Source organism: Rhodamnia argentea, chromosome 6 (genome assembly GCF_020921035.1).
Source record: "Rhodamnia argentea isolate NSW1041297 chromosome 6, ASM2092103v1, whole genome shotgun sequence".
Taxonomy (NCBI): Eukaryota; Viridiplantae; Streptophyta; class Magnoliopsida; order Myrtales; family Myrtaceae; genus Rhodamnia; species Rhodamnia argentea.
Window position 1 is genome coordinate 1266827 of NC_063155.1, and position 13371 is coordinate 1280197.

Consider the following 13371-nt stretch of genomic DNA (forward strand, 5'->3'; position numbering starts at 1 on the left):
TCTACACCAGCATGTCTCACCTTGAATCTTTAATGCACACGTTCACTCTAGGTCTCTTTCGCTAGATCGGATGGACTAGTCACCATCCATTTTGATACCATTCATTTCTTGAGATATTTCACCAATCGGGAATGAACTGCCAATTAACCATCGATTCACATGCCATTTGTTAAGAGCATGCAACAGAAATATGATATCTTCATTTGGAGAGATTGTCAAGAGAGACGTCAAGTCCAATCTAGTCAACATATCGGTTAGACACACTTTCGCTCAAAAACTTAAATCAATCAATTACAAATCAATTAATGCTTGCCTTGCCCTCACAATCTCTATGCTCCGTTGACGGAACTCACTAATAAACGTCGAGAAAGTGGCGAAAGAGAAAAACGGAAAAAATGACGTAAATGGTCCATTTCGCTGTTGACACCTAAATTTTGATTTAACATTTTCAATCGTTTTTTGCATAAAAAATTATAGCTAATCTTTTAGTTCTAACAAAAATAATTAAGTCATTTTTCATATTATCTCTATTTTACTATAATTTTAAAACGCTCATACTTTCACATTCGATTAGACCGGCGGTGGAAGCGAATCAAAATTAAGAGAAAATCCATATTATTCTTGCTCTTTTTCTTTTTTTTTTTTTTTTAAATTTCGAATTGGTTGTTGAACAAGTACGTGCTTCAGTGAGAATCAGCAAATCTATCGTGGGTGGTTCAATTACATTGATTCAAATGGGCATGGACGCATTGCGGGGAGTGATGTCATTAAGTTTTCCGAAATTGCCTTGACCAGACCTCAAGAAGATGTGGGCAATTGCAGATTCCAAGCATCAGGGTTTCCTGGGTTTTGAGACTTCAGTACAATAATGCAGTTAGTGTCTCGAGCGCAAGATAGACAAGGCGTGATCATGAGATTGTAGAAAAAAAAAAAAAAGGAAATGGAGTAGGTTGGGTGCTTTGATCATGAGATTGTAGAAAAAAAAAAGAAAAGGAAATGGAGTAGGTTGGGTTCTTGGAAACAAGCATCTTCGAGTACGCACGAGTCATGGTCCACGACACCGCAACAAATCAAGAGAAGCTGCAAGTTTGATAGGGCTTTCAACGGGACTTATTAGGCAGAAATTTTCGATGATTGCGAGACAGATTTCGACTAGGCCGTTGAATAGATCGGTGGTCCATATTGCACATGTTATGCATGTAACTTAATGTTAAATTTGCAAAGGTTATGAGTAATGGGACTGAATTATACGAAGAAGTGGTGTCGTAATCTTTATATTAGCCAATCTACACGGATAATATTAGTTGATCAGACTGGGAAAAAATAAAAAGAATTGTGCAAGGCTCAAGGAAAAAATCACGTGAAGGAATAAAGGCTCGCTTTTTTCACCACTTGGAGAACTCCGCCCGTGCATGATCAGCTTGTTTCTTGTTGCCATCTACCGATCCTAGTGCCACCGTTGTTGCTGCGCCAATCGTGAGACGACGCCAATTCCTGCCCGAAGCCATTCTTTTGATGTTTAATTCAGGTGGAAGCGGTGACGACTCGTTGAAGTGTGCGCTGACGAGAAGACCAAAGTTCTCATTGCTTTGGTGATCCGTGAGAAGTCGACAAAAATCATCGTGAACATCTCTTTGCATTACCTACCGACGAAGCCTTGCTAGTCCGAAGCAAATCAGTCCTCATCCACTGAGTTCCACCGTGGTGAGTCCTAACGGATCGGACCAAGATTGAAGCTTTGTCGTCAAGCTTCAATTGAATCCAAATTAGGAAAACTTATCCTGCAATCGAGGTAATTTTCTTGAAATTTGATATATTCACTTGCCTATTTTGCACATCTTAAATATCTTGCATCGAAGTGGATATCTTTTAAAATACATACCGATTAGGAAAATTTCTTTTCCTAATCCGTAACTTGCCATACAATCGAGAAAGTTCATCTTTAAGATTATTGATGGAATATTCGACTAGGCAAAGATTTGGGTTTAATCGTTAATCGTAAGATTATGAATTAAAGATTGACTCAAATATTCACAAAATATTTCAAAACTTAATGGATATATCCACTTTCTTTATTGACATTGATTGGCATATTCACTTTCCTCATTTGACTCGAATTGCTTGATTGCCATATTTTAGAGTATATCCGTCGCATGATGTAATCTCAAAAATTCTAAAAGATTTGCATTCACTTTCCCATATTTAAAAATTGTATATCGTTTCACAAAAAAAAGGGCTTCATGAAGATAATTGCATATTTAATCCCTTTGGTAAATAATTAGATTAGATTGCATTTTAGGATAGAAATTGCATGTTTAAATAGAATTTTATGTCTAAAATAATTTATCTTAATATATTGGGGTTTAGATCAATTTAAACTCTAAAATATTCAAGATAAATATTGTTTTGGCCTAGTTCTATTTTAGGAAATTAATTCATCCGAAAATAATAATAAAAAATTCATTCATCTTTGCCCTGTCATCCTTGCCACGTCATCTATGCCATGTCATCCTTGACACGTCATCCATGCCATGTCATATTAGGTTGCATTTTAACTTAAATTGCATATTAGAATTGCATGTCTAGGTTTTAATTAATTTACATGTCATGTAGTTAATTTAATTAATTCATGGTTTCACTTGTATATTCATTTAATTCAATTTGCATCTCATCCAGTTTAGTCTTACATTTAATTCATAACATTGCATTGCATATAGAGTAGTCTTTCATGCATTCATATAAAAATCAAAAATTAAAAAAGAACTATCTTGTATTGTGCATGCTCCCTTGATTATATTGACTTCTGGATGTTCATTAATTGATTGTGCACCCGCATGATAACTTTTGTTAGTGACTTAGGTTAAAATCAATTAATGTTGCCTTCTCAAATGATTTTTCATGAAATAAAATGGTACCGAAAGGGTGTTGGAGTAATCTAGCTTAATCAAATCCCTAAATTCTTAATTTTTGGTTCGTAGAAGTAACTTAGTTCTATCGCTAATTTGCTTAGGTTTCTAATCAATTGACCAAAAATTATTAGTGGCGATTCTATTTTAAAATCATTACATGTTAATCAATTGAACCTTAAGTTACGATTTGGTATGAACTTTGAAGAGTTCAAGTTATATTAGTTAAATAATTAACCTAATTATCCATTAACCTGAAAATTTCTGAATTTTTAGGTCGCAACGATCAACATATCAAAATTGACCTTTCAATCAAAAGTTTAAATCAATGAATTATGGATGTATTATGATATATTAATTACTCAACACCACACAAATTATTTAATGCATGATTTTTCTAATATAATTCACATGTACATCTCGACAATCTCCCCATTCATGTGTAAGCTCCCCTTTAATTTAAGTGTCATTCTGCACCAACATGTCCCATCTTAAATCTTTAATACGCACGTTCACTTTAGGTCTCTTTTGCTAGACCAGATGGACCAATCACCAACCATTTTGATACCATTCGTTTCTTGAGATATTCACCAATTTGGAATGAATTGCCAATTAACCATCAGTTTACATGCCATCTTTTAAGAGCTTGCAACAGAAATATGATATATTCATTTGGAGAGATTATCAAGAGAGACCTCAAGTTCAATCTAGTGAACATATTAGTTACACACACTTTCGCTCAAAAACTTAAATCAATGAATTACAAATCAATTATGATATATTAATTATTATATAGCATGTCAATTCTCCCAGTTGAAACATTTTTAACACGTCTCACACGTTGTCCACGTCAACGTTTCCCATGTCAAATGTTGTAGGAAATATTTCAAAGAGTATTAAGCCAAATTTTTTGCCTGTTTGGATTATGCATATAAGATATATTTTCCTTTTAAAATAGCTTTAGCATAGACCTTCAAGATGCTCCTATTGGAATGTGGTAATTAATGGAGTAAAGAATCTATTTGGTCCCTTAAATTAATGGAATAAAGATTAACGAGTGCTTCCTTAATAAATAAAAAAACCAGCGATGTTTTACTTTGCGGCCGTCCGGAAAATGATAATCTACATGTGACTTGTCTTATTCATTCACTCTCTCTCTCTCTCTCTCTTAATTGCATGGGGAGTCAGTCAGTCCTCCACGTGCTCCTGGGGACTCTCTCTTGTCGCAGACATCACAATATCAAGAAACGCCATCGAACGAAACCAGAGAAAAGTAGCAGCAGAAGAACGAAAGATCCTTAGCCCTCGAGTGAAGAAGAAGAAGAAGAAGAAGAAACCATTATAATAATGGAGGTTCTCAAAGAAGGAGGCAACGAGATCAACGGCGTCGCCGCGGACCATGACCAAGACGCCGGCGACGGAATGCAGTGCGCCGACCACCCCTTCCGCGGCAACCTCGGCGGGATCTGCGCCTTCTGCCTCCAAGAGAAGCTCGGCAAGCTCGTCTCCTCCTCCTTCCCCACCCCCCTTCCCCGCCCTTCCTCCTCCTCCTCCGCCGCCTCCTCTTCTCCCTTCAGATCCGGTGCCGCCCCCCGCGGCTACCCTGCCGCGTTCGCCCCCGCCCCCGCCGCCTCGTCCTCCGTCTCCGTAGACCCGGCCGTTTCCCTCCCCTCCAACCGCATCGACGGCAGCGGCGGCGGAGGCGGAGGCGACGTCTACCGCGCCCGGAGGGCTGCGAGGATCGTGCCCTTCCTCTTGGCCAAGAACAAGAGCAGGAAGAAGAAGAAAGCCGCCGCCGGGGCCGCGACGGAGGCGGAGATGATCTCATTTAAGCGGAGCAAGTCCACGGCGACCCCGAGGCGGGGCGGCGGGCGGTTCCTGGACGAGGAGGCGGGCAACAACGAATTTAGCCCTCGGCGGCGAGGTGGGTTCTGGTCTTTCCTATATCTTTCGTCTTACTCTACTGCTTCTGGTTCTGGCTCTGGCTCTGGCAGTGCGGTCGCGAGGAGAGACTCGAAGTCACACTCGCAATCGCATTTCACGTCCAATGCAATGAACGGGCCCGTAGTCGTCGAAGATGGCAACGGCGACAATGCGGGCTCCAGTTCTGCGTCGGCGGCGACCTCGTTCGAGAGGAAAGTCTCGAGATCCAGATCCGTCGGTTGTGGGAGCAGGAGCTTCTCGGGCGACTTCTTCGAGCGGATCTCAACCGGGTTCGGGGACTGCACTCTCAGGAGGGTCGAGTCCCAGCGCGAGGCCGCCGGCGGCGGTCGCGGCCACGGCCACGGCCACGGCCATCAGAAGCCCAGAATCTCCGCCGCTCACGGCGGCGAGAGGGTGAGGTGCGGCGGGATCTTCGGCGGGTTCGCGGCGATGGCCTCGTCGTCGTCGTCGTCGTCTTCCTCGTCGCACTGGGTGTCGGCGGCAGGTTGTGCGGCCGATCAAGAGACGGCCCACAACAGCAGCAGGTCGTCGGCGGCGGCCGCCGTTCAGGGAGGGGCGAGGGGTCACAAGAGCTGGGGATGGGCGTTCGCGAGCCCCATGAGAGCTTTCGGGAGGCCTGCGAATTCCAAGGACTGGAAGAGAGAGAGGAGCGTCGTGGCTACTGGAAGCAGCAATAAAAACGCCACGGCAAGCCCCAGTTTGGCCGCGATTCCTTCACTTTTGACCGCGAGAGGCTGATGAAAAAGACTACAGGGAGACCGTTTGAATCTCTCTTCCGACTTCTGTTCAATTATCCAAATATTGGTCTCCGTTACAGCAGAAAGTGTGTATTCACTCTTGAATTTTTTTTTTTTTTTTTTGGCTGTTTTTAGCTTTGGGCTTAAGGAAATTTCTCGGGTTTGATTAATTTGCTGGTCTTTTGATGTGGATTTGAGTAATGACGACTTGTATGGTTTTTTTAGCTTCAAGATCGGTGGAACGACGACCGGTAATATCGTCGGTGAAAGAGCAGAGAGAGAGAGAAAGAACCGGACGTCGTTTCTTCGGCTTATCATCCAACATGTAATTTTGATGACGACGATGATGATGTTGTTTTGGAACTCGAACGTGGGTGTTCCTCTCTCCTCTGGTTGGGGGTACGGATGAACGAGAGAGGGACAATTGCATCAGGTGTTCGTGTTCGTGTTGGTGCTGGGTTCGCACCTGCGCACACGTGCTGGTCGTTCCACGTGGTTTTTGGCGCTGCTTTTGTTGGCCCAACCCGTGAAATTTTTGGCTTGTTCTAGTCGGGGTCTTGTGCGGGACGGGGACTTAGTCAAAATCTGAAAGAAAGAAAAAAAAAATGTTCGGGTGAATCTGGTAAATAATTTCATGTGAAAATCGTTTTTCACATTTCCTTGTCTTTGTTTTTGGCAGTTGGTTGTGATTTTTTGCCTTTTCTGATTGGTACGTGCGAACATTTCGATGGGTATTTGGTGCTCATTAGCTCCCGCTCGACTCGATTAGAAAATTGAGATGCTCGAACTGGACTCAATTAATGCGTGGTACATAAATGGGCTTGAGTTTTATAAGCTTAACTATTATATAAAGTTAGGTATTTGGTGTCTACTTTTGCAATTATTAAGTGTTTCTTTAAAAAGGATTAAAGCCCGATTAGGTTTAACTAGCCTTCCTAGCCCATGGGGCTGAGTTCTAATAGCCCGAACTCCTCGATAAGAGAAATAACTGGACGCCGTGCCTAAAGTTGGCCTAGATTAGCGAAGCGTCTTTTCTCATCCTTAATATAATTTTTGGGATATACGTAGGGTTGATATGATTAAGAATCTTAAATTGGTATCCCATAATACATTTATTTCATATCAATTTTCATCTCACGAAAAATTCCCCTAACTAGTATCTTCTAAATCTATCGAGTCTTAATTTTCGTTTGCGAGATTTTTTGTAAAACAAAAATTTAATGACCATAAGTTTTGAGAGTTTTTATAACTATGGCGATATATTCAACCGTGGCTTCCGTAATCTTTCACGAGAATGACTGATCACGATCATATTTTATCGAGAGAGGGGCCACGGAAATTCGTGGAAAACGTCACGGAAAAACACGACAAGTTTCATGGCTCTTGTCAATGGCTCTTGTCAAAAGTACAGAGGTCCGTAAGGAACATGACACCAGAAAAGCTGCCGAACGTGACGCACTGTAATTGCTCGCAGGTCAATTATTAATTTGGATTCGACCCCCCAAAAAAGAAAAATTATTAATTTGGGGCCCTCTCAGAATCTTACCTTTTCAGTTTTCACCCCCCCTCCACACAAAATGCCTGCATTTTCTATTTCGGACGTGGAAAGAAGAGAGGAGGATTTCAGGCTAGATTTTGTTTTGGGGACCTTGGAAAAGTGCGAGCTTATTAACCCTCAGACTAAGACTCACGGTTTGTCAGTTGGTACTACTACTCATAGTCATGTGTCATTTATGCCCTTCCGAATAGATTTCGACCTTTCATTAAGGATATTTATCTGTGTTTATGCGGTACTACATTTTGGATACGAAATAAAGATGCTCTTTGGATAGTTGATCGATCTTTCGAGGGATCATGAGAGCGCGTTTTCATGATGCCAACCCTTCGGCCGTTGCTATCCACGACTTGCAGAGGGCTTATGAGCATTTACTGCCGTGAAGACAACAAAATTTCTCCGATTAACTTCCGCATTCAACGTTAATAAATAGTGACCGTTAGGACATCTCGTGCAAATATTTTCTTTCTCGATCTTGTACACTTAATATGTGAAGAAGTAGCTATCAAAAGCGAGCAAACGAGTTACTTTTAAATGGTTAATTTTACGTGAAATGCTTGACGAATAAAAATAAATAAAAATGCCACATTTGATGTCGGTTAATCATTTCCCTTTTTCATACTTGTGATATTTTTTAATTATTCGATTATTTTTTATATTAACTAATCCGGTTAATATACATAGTGAATAACTGAATTTTGTAATTTGGGCTTTTTGTTATCGATGCAATTTCCCTTTTTATTGATTTGCATTTATTCTTTTCCTTCAAATATCTTAATTAGTACTATTAAAGTGGCTAAATGCATCCAATTTTAACAAATTTTTTATTGTTCAATAGAATAATCAATATTTATTTTTCCTATTCTTAGAATTTTCGGTAAAATTAAATTCCTCCCGGATTTTTTTTTGTTGTTGGTGGTACGGTGTTAGGGGTAAAACGAGATTTCCTTATAGAATGAAATAAAATGTATTTTCCCATTTAAAGGTCACGTGCATTGCACATGGTAACTAAAAAAAAAAAAAACTGAAGGTTTTGTACAATTATTTTTCAATAATAATGACGATAATTAATGGTCAAAGGGTGAGACCGTAATACCAAGAAATTTCCTTAAATGAACCAGTAACGAAAATTTGATCAGTATTTCTGCATGTGCTAGTGCACAGAAGCGGGTCCTGGGGCCAAAGACTCTTGTGGAAAATCTGTGGGTCGGGTGGGCTCTGATAATTAATATGGGAGGCCTTCTGCTACATGACAAGATTAAATTGTGTCACATGCACCCCCTATCCAACATCTACAACCTAAGTCTGACAAAATAAAAAAAAAAAGAAAGCAAACTCGTGTTCATCATGTCATGTCTCAGTTTCCTAGCTAATGGTCCAAGACCAAATGCCATGGTGGGTGGTCCATATGTATAGTCCAAACTCGAAATCATGTTTCGTTCGCCGCTCTAATGGGCCTCTAGATTTTTGGGAATTAAAGAATTTTGCCCGGGTGAGGTTTTAGGTAGGGGTCCTCACGATCAAGCACAATTATTTGGAGCAGTTCCACTAGTTTCGTGACACAAGTTCCGGTCACTTCGAAGACATCCGATAAAATTGAGACGGCATGAGGAAGATTGGCACGATCCGGAGTGCGCACCTCAACCTTGAAAATAATCTAATATGGATATTACTTCATAATATCAAAATTCATCCTAAACTTACCGTACGGATGATAATTTCGACCCCAAGCTTTCTGATTTTGCCAATGCAGTCTTGAACATTCGCACGAAATTTCAATATAGTTCCCTCAATCAATTGTTACATGAAATCTATGACGTGGCAATTCACATAGGATGTAGTTTCGAGTAAAGTTGTCCACATCATCGTGTCCCATAAGACGATTGGCGATGATTGGACACCATTTTAGCAATTTTTGGCGGCAATTGGACGGGAGCTGAAATTCAACAGTTTCAAAGTCATATTTCATGCGCCACTCTAATGGGCCTCTAGGTTTTTGGAAATTTAAGAATTTGCCCAAATGAGGTTTAGGTAGCTTTCCTCTCGATCAAGTACCCTGATTTGGAGTAATTCCACTGGTTTCATGACACAAGCTCCAGTCTCTCCGAAGACATCTGATGAAATTGAGACGACATGGGAAAAATTGGCACGATGCTGAGTATGCCACTCAGACTCGAAAATAATGTAATGCGGATGTCACTTCAAAATACTAAATCGACCATAAATTATTGTACGGATGCTTAATTTGATACCTAAGCTTTTTTTATTTGGACGATATAGTCCTGAACATTCGTAGGAAATGACAATATGTTTCTACCAATCAATTGCCACAGGAAATAGCCGACGTGGAGATCCACACGGACGTCTTTTTGAGTAAAGTTGTCCGCATTAACATGTCAAATAGGACGATCGGCGATAGTTAGATGCCACTTCAATTATTTCTGACGATAATTGGATGAAAGGACTACATTGAAACTTCATGCAAAGATTTAGGTCTCCTTTAGCAAAATTTGAATATGCATCTGTACAAAAAGTTTAGAACCAACTTAGTAATTATCCCCACTATTTGTACCAAGAATTGTCATTGCATATGGAAAAATTTGCACCGACCATTTATAAACACACTCGAGTGGATTATGGAACTTTCAATTTCTTTGTCCAATTGGACATACTTGGAGGAGGATCCCACCAATTTTGTGAGGTACACGTGGCCAACTGTTCATGCGCCACATCGTCACTTGGCTGGAATATTGGCCCCCCATAAATTATGAACGTTTCAACATGAATTCTATATCTTTGTATTGATGCTTATCAATTTAAGCTTTTGAACTAAACTTCTAAAATTGTGATTCAGAAGTCCCAAATCTTTCTCATATTCAAATGTTTACGCTTCGATTCAGATAAAAATTCTTTGCATTTTCCAAAGTTTGAATAATATTTTCAATAAAGGGGAGTAAAAAAGAAAAGTACTTTCTGTATTTTTCAGACGAGTATAAGCAAATTCGTTTAACATGATTTAAGCGTTGAATCGAAAGCCAGCGAGAGAGGAAGCGTTTGTGTTAGTCAAACTTCTGGATAATGCCACCTTTTAACCCATGTAGAAACGACACATGAAACGACAGCGGAAAGAAGCGTTTCGACACATAACAAGCTCGACCCGAACTCCTCTTAAGCCCCCCCATTCCCATTCCCTCGCTCTACTGCGTCCCGACTTTGTGATTTAGGAGCATCGCCCGCAGCTCCGCCACATCGATCTCCGCCGCGCGATTCGCCGGCCTGTAGTACCCCGTCACCGGGTCCGGGCCCCACGCCGACGACGCCCCACCGGACTGCTCCTTCGTCGCGGCCATCTCCTCCACTTTCCCCACAAGACCTACCCTGGACCCGGCCGACGCCGCACCCGGTGCGGACGCCGCGAAACCCCGCCTGCGAACGAATTCATTGAACAACGTCAAAAGAGATTTGAGGGCCGGAATGCGTCCTCCATGTCGCAAAACATCATACAACAGCAGCAAGAAAAACCAACAAGGAAGGCGCCATAAAGCACTCACCGAGCAATGGCGACGGAGAGATTCGCTGCGATCGAAGCGGGGACGAACTTGGAGAAGGAGGTGATAGAGCGGGCCATATTCGTTCTTATTTATACGAAAAGTCTCGAGTTTTAATATGTATAGAAAGCGAGACCGGACTGCGTGTGGGTTGCTGGCTGCTGCAGAGGGAGCTCAGCTCGTCTTCTTGGAACCCAGAGAGGGAAGAAGAAGACGAAGAAGAGAGCTTCTCTGCAGCAGCGGCGGACTGGCTGGGGTCGACAGGTGGCGTGGAGGAGTTTGAAATTAGGGTTTGTGGTTGGGTGCTTTTATAGGAAGAAGAGAGAGAAGTCAGGCTCTTCTGGAAAGAAGAGAAAGTGGATTTTGCTGGTGAAATTACAAAGAAAAACATAGATTCGTTTGGATCTTCACGATAAATTACAAAAAAAAAAAACCCAAAATTTCGAACTATGTTTATTATAAAATAAACTTTACCCCTGTGATAGTTAAAATCTCAACTTGTACCTCTGTGACATATTTACACTCCGTCAAAATTTTGTTAAGGAAACTCGTTAAATTTTTTATGTGAAAACCTACAAGGATTACCAAAAAAAAAAAATGACGTTGTCGTGATAAAAATAATATCAAGTCACTGCAAGTTCATCTTTTCTCGTATTCTTCTTTCTTTTTCTATTAACTACCTCAATTATTCAATTGTCAAGGACGGCAGCGAAGATGAAGGAATGAACTAGTGGAGGACAAATGTACGGCGCAAGTCAAAGTTTGTGGTTTTTGATGTCGTGAAAAAATAAGTTTAAAGAGAATGTGTCGCATGAATACAAGTTTGAGAATTTTTGGTGTCGGTGGGGAAAAAAAATTGGTTAAAGGTATCACGCAATTACAAACGCTTAAATCATGCATCACACGAATACAAATCTGAGATTTTTTTTTTTTTTTATATTTGTTTCTACAAAAACAAATATTTTGAAAGATATTTTCTAAAAAATGATCTTATGTGTCTTTTGAAATAATTAATAGATGAAAAATATTTTTATTAATTGTAATAATTTATACTTAAATATTTTCGTTAATGATAATAATATGTTTTGTTAGTGATATTAATAATTATTTTTAAAAAAAATATTTTTGTTAACATGTGAATCACCGATCAAGAGCATCTCCAATCATGGACGCAATAGAAAATTGACGAAGGGTCAAAAAACATTTGATTAAAGTCATTCGTAGATGACACGCGTTCTTAGGCGACTTGGGAGATTTGTGGCGTCATTAGTCGTCGCGATGCGCGGGATGATCTAGAAGATCGCAGCGTCCCGTCCATCCACACCTGTAAAGGCTGCACCGTTGGATTGCGGAGACGGCGGACGCGTATTGGACGGTGCGGATCGCATCACGAGGCGGCCGTTGGGAAGGCCATATTCTCAAATTTGTTTTTCGAAACGGCCCCACCGGCTGAAACCTCGACACGTGGCGCATGCTGTCTTTCTCCACGCGTTCCCCCCACTGCAAAAAGCTTTGTGAGGCCGATGTGATGTCGGCAAACCATGCTTCGATTCGAGCGCCATTAACGCTCGAATAGTTTCCCAACCATGTTACATGTGATGTACGGGAGTATATTATGTAATGGTAAGGGATTTTATAAATACGAAATACGTCCAGAAAAATTAACAAAAATTCGATTACGACGACGAACCCATCAATTTTTTTGGGAATGCGATTCATATTTCCTATCAATAGAAAAGTACGAGATCTCGCTCTTTAGTGAGTGGGCAAGGTCTCAAGGAAAAACTCCCTCGACACCATAGGATTTTTATAATCTAAGTCCTTACTTTATTTGTTGTTTTCGCTTGTAATCGAGTGTGATGTAACAGAGAAGTGTAATATGTTAATTTAAGCAAAAGCTCTCTTGATAACATGAGGCTTTTATAATTTAAGTCCTTACTTTATTTGTTATTTTTGCTTGTAATCGAGTGTGATGTAACAGAGAAGTGTAATATGTTAATTATAGTAAAATTCTCTGCTAGATATAACACTTGTTTAAGGGTGAATTAAAAGAAATCTTTGCATTTCGATTTCTCTTTTTCGTCGCTCTTTATTTTTATTATAATTTCGCACCGAGTCCCGACAAATTTGAGTATATGGAAGCTAGAGCTCGACTCGCCAAAATATTCGAATGACTTGACCTGGCTCGACTTGAAATCGAGAGAATTGATTTGAAGTGGTTCGTTGAGCCGAGATCGAGCTACTTTTTTTTTTTTTTTGGGTCGAAAGATCGAGCTACTTATTGTCTTTTTCAATTAGCTTCACTCGTAGCTAGAACAAAGTAGGGGAGATTCTGGCTTTCTTTGTGTAAACATCCGTGTCTCAAGGTCGCCTATTTGGAAAGAGAGAGTACGACACTTCAATTTTGGCAAAAAAAGAAGAAGAAGCAGTGAGTCAATTTTATTTTTGGTCGGTGAGGTGTTTCAATTCACTGCTAAGTAATCATAGAAAAAGTACATTGCAAACAAGAAGCAACTATTGTCATGTTAAAAAGACAAGAGAAAAAAGATATATTGTCGTGTTATGTTCCTAAATGGAATGAAATTATATTTTTGGAAGATTTCTATTTAAAATTCCTGCACTTTCATGCATTTTTTTTAAAGATGGAATCATGGTATTATTAAATTATTTAATAAAGTTCC

General features: G+C 40.2%; 2 protein-coding genes across 2 annotated transcripts; one reads left to right on the forward strand and one right to left on the reverse strand.

Moving 5' to 3' along the window:
* The first annotated feature begins 4106 nt into the window (after positions 1 to 4106).
* On the forward strand, positions 4107 to 5621 carry LOC115727790. The gene has a single exon (XM_030658078.2). It carries the CDS (start codon positions 4254 to 4256, stop codon positions 5586 to 5588), a length of 1335 nt encoding a protein of 444 aa, XP_030513938.2. The 5' UTR covers positions 4107 to 4253; the 3' UTR covers positions 5589 to 5621.
* Positions 5622 to 10201: 4580 nt separating this feature from the next.
* On the reverse strand, positions 10202 to 10989 carry LOC115727788 (late embryogenesis abundant protein Lea5-D). The gene is made up of 2 exons (XM_030658075.2): positions 10694 to 10989; positions 10202 to 10568 (listed from the first exon to the last, which is right to left on the reverse strand). The coding sequence occupies exons 1-2, from the start codon at positions 10768 to 10770 to the stop codon at positions 10340 to 10342; spliced, it is 306 nt and encodes a 101-aa protein (XP_030513935.1). The 5' UTR covers positions 10771 to 10989; the 3' UTR covers positions 10202 to 10339.
* Positions 10990 to 13371: the final 2382 nt, after the last annotated feature.

Excerpts from the sequence above, each read along its gene's own strand:
- LOC115727790 (XM_030658078.2), top strand. The coding sequence starts at position 4,254 with ATGGAGGTTCTCAAAGAAGGAGGCAACGAGATCAACGGCGTCGCCGCG.
- LOC115727788 (XM_030658075.2), bottom strand. The coding sequence starts at position 10,770 with ATGGCCCGCTCTATCACCTCCTTCTCCAAGTTCGTCCCCGCTTCGATC. Across the intron at positions 10,569-10,693 it reads CTCTCCGTCGCCATTGCTCG|GCGGGGTTTCGCGGCGTCCG; the intron begins GTGAGTGCTTTA and ends ATTCGTTCGCAG.